Here is a 13,320-nt window from a genome sequence, read left to right on the forward strand (position 1 = left end):
CCTCATATTTTTTAGTAATTATAACACCTAAATATCTAAAAGAATCCATAACTTTAAAAGGAATATTATCATATATAGAGACAGATTCATTTAAAGGAAGTAATTCACTTTTACTAAAATTTATTTTATATCCTGAAAGGTCTCCAAATTTGTCATATAATTTTAGCAAAGCAGGAATAGATTATTCAGGCTTGGATATACATATCAATAAATCATCAGTGTAAAGAGAGATCTTGTGCATGGCCTCATTCACAAAAATCCCATGAATATTTTCGGCTTCACAAAGAGCAATAGCAAGGGGCTCTAATCTTAAGTTACATAACAAAGGACTTAATGGGCAACCTTGGCTTGTCCCCCGTGATAGCTGAAAAAAGGAGACCTACAGTTATTAGTGACAACAGTAGCAATAGGAGCTTTATATATCATTTTAATCCAATTATTAAAATTAATACAAAAACAAAATTTTTCTAAAGTATTAAATAAATATTTCCATTCGATTCAATCAAATGCTTTTTCAGCATCCAAAGATATAAGGCATTGTGGAGTTTTAGAAGAAGGTGAATGTATAATGTTAAATAATCTCCGAACATTTGAGAAAGAAAAATGACCCTTTATAAAGCCTGTTTGATCTTTAAAAATGACTTTACCCAAAATACTCTCCAATGGATTGGCCATCATCTTTAAGTGAATCTTAGCTTCAACATTCAATAATGAAATACGTCTGTATGAGGCAAAATCAAAAGGATCTTTATCCTTTTTGAGAATTAAAGAAATAGAAGCTTCATAAAAAGTAGAGGGTAAATCACTTTTCACAAAAGATTCTTTAAACATCTCCAACATATATGGAGAAAGCAATTTTCCAAATTTTTTAATAAAATTCTACAGGATAACCGGCAAGTCCCGGGGCCTTACAGTTTGCATTGAGAAAATAGCTTTATGAATTTTGGATTCAGTAATTTAGGCATCCAGAGTTTTTTGATCCTCAACAGAAATTTTAGGAAAAGCAATCGTTCGTAAAAAAAAAAATCATTTCAGAAGAGTCCACTGGACATTGAGATTTATAAAGTTCAGTATAAAAGTCTTGAAAAATCTTATTAATTTCTTCATAATCCCGAGCCAGGGTACCATCTTTTCTACGAATTTTCAAAATTTGCCTCTTGGCTCCAGCTCATTTTAATTGAGATGCATGTAGTTTATTATTTTTATCTCCAAACATATAAAATTGGGTCTTTAACTTAAGTAGATAACCTTCAATTAAATGAGTTAATAATAGGTTATATTATGATTGAAGTTCCACCCTTTTCTTAAATGTCAATATTAGGGGAGGTCACATAGATATTATCTAAATCTTTAATTTGTTTTGAAATTTTATCTAATTTTGCTTTAGTCTGTTTTTTAAGTTTAGTTGAATAAGAAATAATCTGACCACATAAAAATGCTTTGAATGTATCCAATATAATTAATTTAGACATACCTCCTATATCATTAAAAAGTAAAAACTTCTTTTATCTGGCTTTTGATAAAACTGATAAAGTCAGAGCTTTGCAATAAAGTCTGAGACATGTGCCATGGTGGATGGCCAAAAATGTCATCGTCAAATTCAAAGGACAAACTCAAAGGCGCATGATCAGGTATAGCAATAGCGTCATATTCACAGTTTTTAACATTAGGCAAAAGACAGGGATCAACTATAATATAATCAATCCTTGAATATATTTCATAAACATGGAAAGAAAAAAAATATTCTCTGTTATCAGGGTGTAAATGCCTCCATAATTCGATCAACCCAAAATTGGTCAAAAAAGAGTTTATAACTGACGCAAAATGATTTGTAAGTTGTTGATTAGTTGAGCTCTTATCAATCATAGGATTTAAGCAACAGTTTAAAAACCCCACCCATTAACAACATATACTCATTTAAATCTGGCTGTAAAGCAAATATTTTTTTTTAAAAAGCAGGATCATCTAAATTAGGACCATACAAATTAACCAAAACAAACTTTCTATTACAAATCACTCCTTTAACAATTAAAAATCTACCATTAGAATCTGACTCAATATACTCTTGAGTAAATATATTAGATTTAATAAAGATAGACACACCCTTAGTTTTGCTCTGAGAAGTAGCATGGAGTTGTTTTCCATTCCACCAGCGAAAAAATCTATTCTGATCTCCTGCCTTGATATGCGTCTCCTGAGCAAAAATTATATCAGGTTGGAATCGATTAATAATTTGAAGTCTTTTTTGTTTAATAGGATAATTCCAACCACGTATATTCCAAATTATTACATTAATCCATTTAACTGCCATACTATAATTTTATTCTAATTTACTTTATACATGCGCAGAACACATACCAATACGGGATTATCAAAGATGGCAGTGATGAAGAATAAAGCCATATAGAAAACACGCATGTTCCAGAACCACCCAATGGGAAAAAACTCCTAACTCTAAACCCACCCACCCTCCAAAAAGCCTGAAAAAATGGCAAGTGAACTAAGATAGATGTGAAGACATGGGCCACTCTGTTGGTCTCGTCTCTGCCTCCCCCCAGCCAGTACATAAAATATAGAAAATGACCTTGCAAGAAAGACAGTAAAGTCTCAACAAAGGAGAGTCTTTACATTCTATCATGTGTTAAACAGAAAAAGAACCAAAATAATATAATCTCTTAGAGAGAAAAACCAGCCCCATCTTAAGTTTAGCTTTAAATCCCTAAGAAAACTTTAAATTCAGTTATAGGGTGCTATAATAAAACAGATTTAAAAAAGTTAATAGTATACTTAACTGAACTGAATTGATAGAAATATTAATTAGTAAAATCGTAGTAACTTAACCCTCCCAGATAAATATATAAAAAGAAACCCTGTTGGTAGAAAAAAAGACTACCAGTTAGTAATTTAAGAAATAACAACAAAAATCAAACCAAATATTAGATAAAATGAACAAATCCTTTTATCCTCTTTTCTCAGTCAAATAAGTAATTAACCATTTGAACAGTCAAACTTGATCAACAAACCAGTTGCAAATCTGACTTTTTAAAGCATAATTTAGCAAGCAAACCACATATGGACAATATGCAAAAGCTCTGGTGAGAAAATCCTTCATTACCCATTACAGGCCTGCTACATAGGCTGTGTGAGAGTGCAGATGAACTCGATCAAATCCAGGGGAGATCAAAGTACTTATCAACAGTGATTTGCTAGCTGTGAAAACGACTACCTCTCTGTATAAAATTCACTGTGCACATGTCACTGAGTTAAAAAAAGTGCACAGTACATGATTTAACTGCACACTGGTCATTACAAATTAGAGGGGACATTGGTGGGAAGGTGGTGAGACCTCCAGAGTCCCTGATGTCCTCACCTACAAGATGTGCACCCTGCACGTTAAGGAGTTGGAACCTGAAATGGATGAATTCCGGATCATCCAGGAGTTGGAGGGGGTGATAGATATGACATGAAGAGAGGTGAGTTACACCCAAGGTGCAGGACACAGGGAACTGTGTGAGAGTCAGGAAGGGGAATGAGGTTAAATAGCCATTGCAGAGTACTCTAGTGCCCATCAAACACAACAAAAGGTAGACCACTGTAGAAACTGGTGGTGAAGGGGATTACCTGACAGAGAAAAGTCAAAGGGGTGATAGGTGATTCATTAGTTAGGGGAACAGAACAAGAGGGGACTGATATCCAAGTGGTAAGGCATGCTAGTGCTAGTGTGGGTGGAGCGGGTGATGTGGTTAAAATAAACTGCAAGGGGAATGGGAGCCAGAATGACCAAACAGAGACCTAACGGAGATGGGAGTAGACTCTCACATGGTGGATTGGATAGTGGACTACTTGACAGATAGATGTGCGGTTGGGAGACTGTAGGTCTGACACGGTGGTCAGCAGCACAGGGGCGCTGCAGGGAACCGTACTCTCTCCGGTCCTGTTCACCCTGTACACATCAGACTTCCAATATAACTCGGAGTCCTGCCATGTGCAGAAGTTCGCTGATGACACGGCCATAGTGGGGTGTGTCAGGAATGGACAGGAGGAGGAGTATAGGAAACTGATACAGGACTTTGTGATATGGTGCAACTCAAACTACCTGCGTCTCAATATCACCAAGACCAAGGAGATGGTGGTGGACTTTAGGAGATCTAGGCCTCATATGGAGCCAGTGATCATTTTATGGAGAATGTGTGGAGCAGGTTAAGACCTACAAGTATCTGGGAGTACAGTTAGACGAGAAGCTAGACTGGACTGCCAACACAGATGCCTTGTGCAGGAAGGCACAGAGTCGACTGTACTTCCTAAGAAAGTTGGTGTCATTCAATGTCTGTAGTGAGATGCTGAAGATGTTCTATAGGTCAGTTGTGGAGAGCGCCCTCTTCTTTGTGGTGGCGTGTTGGGGAGGAAGCATTAAGAAGAGGGACGCCTCACATCTTAATAAGCTGGTAAGGAAGGCGGGCTCTGTCATGGGCAAAGTACTGGAGAGTTTAACATCGGTAGCTGAGCGAAGGGCGCTGAGTAGGCTACGGTCAATTATGGATAACTCTGAACATCCTCTACATAGCACCATCCAGAGACAGAGAAGCAGTTTCAGCGACAGGTTACTATCGATGCAATGCTCCTCAGACAGGATGAAGAGGTCAATACTCCCCAATGCCATTAGGCTTTACAATTCTACCGCCAGGACTTAAGAACTTTTTAAAAGCTATTATTAATGCTTTTTGAGATAGTGATTTAGATGTATATCATATTTTTTACTGAGTTAAGTAGTGTATGTAATTAGTTTTGCTACAACAAGTGTATGGGACATTGGAAAAAATAAGTTGAATTTCCCCATGGGGATGAATAAAGTATCTATCTATCTATCTATCTATCAGATAATGGAGAGGGTAAATTGAATTGAATTGACTTTATTAGATACATACTTCATAAACATGAGGAGTAGAAATCTTTATGTTATGTCTCCATCTAAATGTGCAATGTGTAATTTATGGTAATTTATAATAGATAGTTTGTACATAGGACAGTCAATATAACATCGAAATGCAATTGTATCAGCATGAATTAATCAGTCTGATGGCCTGGTGGAAGATGATGTCCTGGAGCCTGTTGGTCCTTTTGCTGTGGTACCGTTTCCTGGATGGTGACAGCAGGAACAGTTTGTGGTTGTGGTGAATTTGGTCCCTGATATCCTTTGGGCCCTTTTTATACACCTGTCTGTGTAAATGTACTGAATAGTGGAAAGTTCACCACTACGGATGTGCTGGGCTGTCCGCAACACTCTCTGCAGTTTCCTGCAATTAAGGGAAGTACAGTTCCCATACCAGGCAGTGATGCAGCCTGTCAGGATGCTCTCAATTGTGTCCCTGTAGAAAGTCCTCAGGATTTTGGTCCCCATCCCCAACTTTTTCAACTATCTGAGGTGAAGGAGGTACTGCTGTGCTCCTTTCACAACACAGCCGTATGTACAGACAATGTAAGGTGCTTGGTGATGTTTATGCCGAGGAACTTAAAGCTGTTCACCTTCTTAACCCCAGATCCATTGATGTCAATAAGGGTTATCCTGTCTCCATTCCTCCTGTCGTCCACAATCAGCTCCTTTGTTTTTGTGACAATGATGGAGGATTTGTTTCCTTGACACCAGTCAGGTGTTCAGATCATAGATTCAGCAGTTAGATGGTTGAGCCTGGTGCGATGAATGTGCTGAGCTGTATATATCACAATGCAAGAAGCATCGTAGGAAACCCAGATGAGCTCAGGACAGGGAATTATGATATTGTAGCCAATATTGGGACTTGGTTGCAGCCAGAAGTGTGAGGGATTTAGAGGAACAAATTTGTAGAGAGATTGCAGACCATGCCAATAAAAAAAAAGGTTGATTCAATAAGTGATTTTAACTTTCCATATATTGACTGGGACTCCTACACTGTAAAAAGACTAGATGGGGTAGAGTTTGTCAAATGTGCCCTTAATCAGTACGTAGAATTCCTGATGTAGAAGTGTGCAATAAGCTGTTAGGAAATGATCCAGGGTGGTGACAGAATTTGTGATCATAATGCCATGAGATTCAAAGTAAATATGGAAAAAGAGAGGTCTGGACCACGGGTTGAGATTCTAAATTGGAGAAAGGTCAATTTTGATGTTATCAGAAAGGATCTGACAAGTGTGGTTTGGGACAGGTTGATTCCTGGCAAAGGAGTACCTGTAAGTGGGAGGCCTTCAGATGTGAATTTTTGAGGATGCAGAGTTCGTATGTGGCTGCCAAAATGAAAGTTGAAAGGTAACTGGTCCAGGGAACCTTGCTTTTGAAGAGAAATTGAAGCCTCGTATATTTTGTTCCTCTAAATGCCTCAGACTGTTGGGGTGCTACTGAGACCCATTAATGACTACAAGTCATGATTCCACGCACTGAGCTCATCTGAATTTTTTTGTTGTCTTCTTTTGGTTTCTCAAAGCTTCCGAATAGTTTTTGTTCTTTTGTTTGCCCTCTCTTTGACATTTACTTTGGCTTTGGCTTCTCATTTTAGCCACAGTTGTGTCCTCCTGTCTTTCTAATGCTTCCACTTCTGTGGAATCACTCAGGTCCCGAATTGCTCCAGAAACCCCAGCCACTGCTGCTCAATTGTAACTCCTACCCTTTCCCTTCCAAACAAGTTTGGCCAGCTTCTCTGCCATAGAAACATGGAGAAGTTCAGTAAAGAAACAGGCTATTTGTCCCATCTAGTCAATGCCAAAAAAGCATTTAAACTTGCAGTGCGATCTGGACCAACTGGCAAAATGGTTTGAGAAATGGAAAATGGAATTTAATGCAGACAAGTGTGAGTTGTTGCACTTTGGTATGACCTACCAAGGGAGGTCTTTCACAGTGACTGGTCGGGCACGGAGGAGTGTTGTAGAAGAAAGGGACCTCTTGTAGAAGAAAGTCCTTAATTCACTGAAAGTGGTATCACAGTTAGATAGAGATGGAAGGGAAGATTTTAGCCTAATGGCCTTCATGAACAAAAATACTGACAACAATAGATGGATGTTATGTTGACTTGTAGAAGACATTGGTGAGGCCTAATTTGGAGTACTGAGTGCAGTTTTGGTCACCAGCCTACAGGAAAGATGTAAAGACTTTGAAAGAGTTCAGAGAAAATTCACAAGGATGTTGCCAGGTCCGGAGTACTTGGGTTATAAGGAAAGATTGAACAGGTCAGGACTTTATTCCTTGGAGTGTAGGAGATTGAGGGGAGATTTGATTGATGGGGTGGGAGTACAACCAGAGGCCATGGGTTAAGGGTGAAAGGTGAAATGTTAAGGGGATCATGAAGGGAAACTTCTTCACACAGACAGTCATCCGGGTGTGCAATGAGCAGCCAGCACAAGTGGTGCATGCGAGCTCAATTTCAACATTTAAGAGGTTCATGTAGGTACCTGGATGGTAGGGGTGTGGGAGTGGGCAGATTAAATAGTTCACCACAGACTAGATGGCCCAAAGGGCATGTTTCTGTGTTGTAATTTTCTACAAGAATGTAAAATATTACAAAAATTAACTCTGTCTTTTTAACAGCTGTCCGGACCAACCATTCACCTCAACAGGAATTTTTTATATGGCATTAAAACTGTGGCACTTTAAGTTAATAATACATAAAAGAAAATCCCAGATGCACATCAAGAAAGACTAATTGCGTGAGACTGTTTCGGTTACTGTGGGGCCAGGCACCCATGCAGCTCAGCAGGAACAGGGAATAATACCAATGGAGAGAGTCCAACTCCGCCAAGGTACAAATTGGAGATGACAGAAATGCCCCATTCTTATAGAAACAGGAAGAGCATCAGGGAATTGATAGTCATTCCAGATACCAGCACTCTGCCCAGTCAGGAGATGATTTCTCTGTCCAACTTGGGTAGAACCTCACTGTAACAGTGTGATACCAGATCAAACCTTGGTAACTCAAGTAATCTCATCTGAAATGTTGTCTTACACCCATTGATGGATTTTGTAAATCTTTTTACAGGTTAAAAACAAGAAAGAATTTGTCTCCAGGAAGTTCAAACAAGGCACACCAGTTTTGTTGTCTCTGTCCAGATATTTAAGAAGTGGAGCATGGGATTCAATCGACCATCCTTCCTGCTCAAACTGTGGGGAGGGATTCACTCGGTCATTTGACCAACTGGCAACCCGTCATTTTACACAGGAGAAAGGTTGTTCACATGCTGAAACAGTGTGAATGGATTCATTCGGTTATCACAATTGAAGGTACATCAGCAAGTTCACACTGGGCAAGGCCATTCACCTGTTCTGTGTGTGAGAAAGGATTCAGTCAGTCTTCCCACCTGTGGACACACCAGTCAGTTCACTCTGGGCAAAGGCTGGTGATCTGCTGAATATCTGAGAAAGGATTCACTCAGTCATCTGACCTAATGGCACACCAGCGTGTTCACACTGGGGAGAGGCTGTTCACTTGCTCAGTCTGTGAGAAGAGATTCACTCAGTCATCCCACCTACACAGTCACCAGCGAGTTCACACTGGGGAGAAGCCATTCACCTGCTCAGTCTGTGGGAAGGGATTCACTCAGTCATCCACCCTACAGAGTCATCAGCGAGTTCACACTGGAGAGAGGCCATTCACCTGCTCAGAGTGTGGGAAGGGATTCACTCGGTCATCCCAACTACTGGCACACCAGCATATTCACACTGGGGAGTGGCCTTTCCCGTGCTCAGAATGTGGGAAAGGATTCACTAAGTCATCCACCTTACTGGTACATCAGCGAGTTCACACTGGGGAGAAGCCATTCAGCTGCTCAGTCTGTGGGAAGAGATTCATTCAGTCATCCTACCTGCAGAGTCATCAGCGAGTTCACACTGGGGAGAAGCCATTCAGCTGCTCAGTCTGTGGGAAGAGATTCACTCAGTCATCCCACCTACAGAGTCATCAGCGAGTTCACACCGGGGAGAGGCCGTTCACCTGCTCAGACTGTGGTAAGAGATTCACTCAATCTTCCATCCTACATAGTCATCAGCGAGTTCACACTGGGGAGAGGCCGTTCACTTGCTCAGAATGTGGGAAGAGATTCAGTGATTCATCCAGCCTACAGAAGCATCAGCGAGTTCACACTGGGGAGAAGCCGTTCACCTGCTCAGAATGTGGGAAGCAATTCAGTGATTCATCCAGCCTACAGAAACATCAGCGAGTTCACACTGGGGAGAAGCCGTTCACCTGCTCAGAATGTGGGAAGAGATTCACTCAGTTATCCCAACTACAGAGACATCATCGAGTTCACACTGGGGAGAAGCCATTTACCTGCTCAGTCTGTGGGAAGAGATTCACTGATCCATCCACCCTACTGAGTCATCAGCGAGTTCACACTGGAGAGAGGCCATTCACCTGCTCAGAGTGTGGGAAGGGATTCACTCGGTCATCCCAACTACTGGCACACCAGCAAGTTCACACTGGGGAGTGGCCTTTCACCTGCTCAGAATGTGGGAAACTATTCACTAAGTCATCCACCTTACTGGTACATCAGCGAGTTCACACTGGGGAGAAGCTGTTCATCTGCTCAGTCTGTGGGAAGGGATTCACTGACTCTTCCACCCTACAGAGACATCAGCGAGTCCACACTGGGGAGAAGCCATTCACCTGCTCAGAATGTGGGAAGAGATTCACTCAGTCATCCCACCTACTGGCACACCAGTCAGTTCACACTGGGGAGAAGCCATTCACCTGCTCAGAATGTGGGAAGAGATTCGCTCACTCATCCAACCTACATAGTCATCAGCGAGTTCACACTGGAGAGAAGCCGTTCACCTGCTCAGAATGTGGGAAGAGATTCACACACTCTTCCACCCTTCAGAGACATCAGCGAGTTCACACTGGGGAGAAGCCATTCACCTGCTCAGAATGTGGGAAGGGATTCACTCAGTCATCCCACCTACTGGCACACCAGTCAGTTCACACTGGGGAGAGGCTGTTCACCTGCTCAGACTGTGGGAAGGGATTCATTCAGTCATCCAACCTACAGAGACATCAGCAAGTTCACACTCGGGAGAAGCCATTCACCTGCTCAATCTGTGGGAAAGGATTCACTCAGTCATCCCAACTTCTGGAACACAAGTCAGTTCATAGTGGGGAGTGGCCATTGTTATGAATCCCTTGGTTTCCTTTGATATGGACTGTCATTTTAAGAGAGATTAAGAAGGTGAATCAGTCTGACTTGCAGCTTGTTTAGTTTTAATTGAGGACACAGACACTCAGAGTCAGACGGAGACGGATGAAAAATGGAAGGATTGAAACCAGGGAAGTAGTGGCCAAAGGTCACTGTTTAGAACTTTCCTATGCCTGCAAGGGTGGGTTAATTATCCACTATCCATTATCCATACATCGAATGTGTGGTTGTCACCTCATTTAACCCATAGGAGTGGATCTGATTTGGGATATCCTGTGGAGACCACTTATGTGTTAACCCTTGCCTGGGTGTGAGGTGGTCATTCATTTGAAGATGATAGCCCTCATGACAAGTCACTTTCGGTGATAATTCGTATATAGATTTGTAAAGATGACGGATAAAGTCTACAGCAACTGTTCTCTCATTTTAACACTGTGGAACCTGTATAACAGACAGATGGATAGACGTACTTTATTGATCCTGAGGGAAATTGAGTTTCGTTACAGCCACACCAACCAAGAATAGTGTAGAAATATAGCAATATCAAACCATCAATAATTAAATAATAATAAGTTAATCTTTGCAAGTGGAAATAAGTCCAAGACCAGCTTATTGGCTCAGGGTGTCTGACACTCGGAGGGAAGATTTGAAAAGTTTGATGGCCACAGGCAGGAATGACTTCCTGTGACGCTCAGTGTTAGATCTCGGTGGAATGAGTCTCTGGCTGAATGTACTCCTGTGCCTAACTAGTACATTATGGAGCAGATGGGAGCCATTGTCCAAGATGGCATGCAACTTGGACAGCATTCTCTTTTACGACACCACCGTCAGAGAGTCCAGTTCCACCCCCACAACATCACTGGCCTTACGAATGAGTTTGTTGATTCTGTTGGTGTCTGCTACCCTCAACCTTCTTCCCCAGCACACAGCAGCAAACATGATAGCACTGGTCACCACAGCCTCGTAGAACATCCTCACCATCGTCTGGCAGATGTCAAAGGACCTCAGTCTCCTCAGGAAATAGAGACGGCTCTAACCCTTCTTGTAAACAGCCTGAGTGTTCTTTGAGCAGTCCAGTTTATTGTCAATTTGTATCCCCAGGTATTTGTAATCTTCCACCATGTCCACACTGACCCCTTGGATGGAAACAGGGGTCACCGGTGCCTTAGCCCTCCTCAGGTCCACCACCAGCTCCTTAGTCTTTTTCACATTAAGCTGCAGATGATTCTCCTCGTACCATGTGACAAAGATTTCCACCATAGCTCTGCACTCAGCCTCATCTCCCTTGCTGTTCGACATAACTGCCTTCTCTCGACATTTACCCTGAATTACAAATATCTCTCTCATCACCTATTTTGTGGATGAACTGAACTTTCATACTTTACCATCTGAAGACTCCAAGCCTTGTTTCCCCCGAGCTCAATAGTTTGGGAGTTATATTTATACACATATATAAACATAACACTGTTAATTGTTGTTTAACTTGCTTAAGTTACTATATTATAAGTGGATACTAATAAGCATTGTGATTTTCACGTCAAAATCAGACTCCTGTAGTAGTCTGTTGCTGCTGGTTCGTTTCTGAAGCGTTATGGTTCGTAACAAAATGGGGCCTGCATCTGGGATATGATCAAATTTGAGGATTGATAAATTATCGATTTCATTGGGGAAATCTCTTTTGATTTATTTCTGTGTGGAAAATTTGCAGCAATGGATGTTGATCGATGTCAGGAAGCGCCAACCTCTGAGGTATTAGAGGACACCAGAAGGATTGAGTTGTTGAGTCTTGCTAGAAGGTTAAAACTTGCTAAGGTGAAATTGACAATGAGGAGGGCACAGATGCAGAGGATAATAGCTGAACATTATGTTTCTGAGAGTGTGTTTAAAGTGGAGGAGTTGGAGGTGTTTCCTGAAAGTAAACCTAGTGAGCTTGAGCTCCAGTACAAGTGAGAAAAATTAAAGATGGAGGCTGCGGAAAGGCAGAGGCAGATTTAGGCTGGAGAGGCAGAAAAACAGACAGAAAATTGTCTCATAAAGTGTAACAAAGGGGAAGGCTTAGCATGCCTATTCTGCTTTGACAGTTGATGAAGCAGCTGATTATTTATACTGCACCAATCATCGCCACTGGGCTATAAACGTGCAGGAGCAGTGTGTGGTTCAGTGCTTTGCTCAAAGACACTCACGCTGCCTTGGCTGAGGCTCAAAATCATGACCTTCAGATCGCTAGTTCAACAACTTAACCACATGGTCACGCACCACACATTATGACCTAGTGAAACAGGCTGTGCTCAAAGCTAATGAGTTGGTCCCAGAAGCATACAGGCAAAAGTTTAGAAATTTGAAGAAATCTGTGAACCAGACTTATATGGAATTTGCTTATGAAAGATTTGTGTGTATTTCCCGCTGGTGCACATATAAAAATGTAAATGATGATTTTAACAGCTTGAAAGAGTTGGTTTTAATTGAAGAATTCAAAAAGTGCGTGCCTGATGACATAAAGACGTAATTAGATGGAAATGAATCTGCCACTATGCAGGTGTCTGCTAGATTAGCAGATCAGTTTGCTTTAACTCATAAGGTTATGTTTACCCTGAATAAGAGTTTCGAAAAGAGTAGCTGGGATAACCAGGGTAAACCAGAAATTAAAGCTGGGATTTGTCACACTTGTCAAGTTGTGGCTAAACCTAATCAGGTAATCCCAGTGGCCCCACTCCGGCCTATACCTGCATTCAGTGAACCCTTTTCCAAAGTTATAGTGGATTGTGCTGGCCCATTTGCCAAAGACTAAAGCTGGCCATCAGTATCTGCTAACTATTATGTGTACTGCATCCATATTCCCAGAGGCAATGCCTCTCAGAAATATTAAAGCTAAAAATGTGTCGAAGGCTCTTAACGAGTTTTTTTTTTACTTTATTCGATTTGCCTCAAGAAATCCAGTCTGATCAAGGAAGTAATTTTACATCTGGGTTATTCCAGCAGGTAGTTTATGAACTGGGAGCAAAACAAATTACATCGTCTACATACCATCCGGAATCACAAGGGGCTTTAGAAACATTTCACTCTACCCCCAAAACAATGATCAAGACATACTGTGTTGAAAATGGAAACGACTAGGATGAAGGAATACATTTGCTTTTGTTTGCAGTAAGAGAGTCGGTTCAGGAATCATTG

General features: G+C 41.2%; 1 protein-coding gene across 3 annotated transcripts in view; it reads left to right on the forward strand.

Moving 5' to 3' along the window:
* The window catches only part of LOC140720783 (uncharacterized), a 421,256-nt gene extending 408,223 nt beyond the window's left edge, over positions 1-13,033 (forward strand). For all 3 annotated transcript variants that reach the window (XM_073035626.1, XM_073035628.1, XM_073035627.1), the window contains exon 4: positions 8,001-13,033. In XM_073035626.1, coding sequence (XP_072891727.1) covers positions 8,407-10,131 — 1,725 coding nt within the window. In that variant the 5' untranslated portion in view covers positions 8,001-8,406 and the 3' untranslated portion in view covers positions 10,132-13,033. The remainder of the gene's footprint in view (positions 1-8,000) is intronic.
* The last annotated feature ends 287 nt before the right edge of the window (positions 13,034-13,320 follow it).

This window comes from Hemitrygon akajei, unplaced genomic scaffold, assembly GCF_048418815.1.
Source record: "Hemitrygon akajei unplaced genomic scaffold, sHemAka1.3 Scf000047, whole genome shotgun sequence".
Classification (NCBI taxonomy): Eukaryota; Metazoa; Chordata; class Chondrichthyes; order Myliobatiformes; family Dasyatidae; genus Hemitrygon; species Hemitrygon akajei.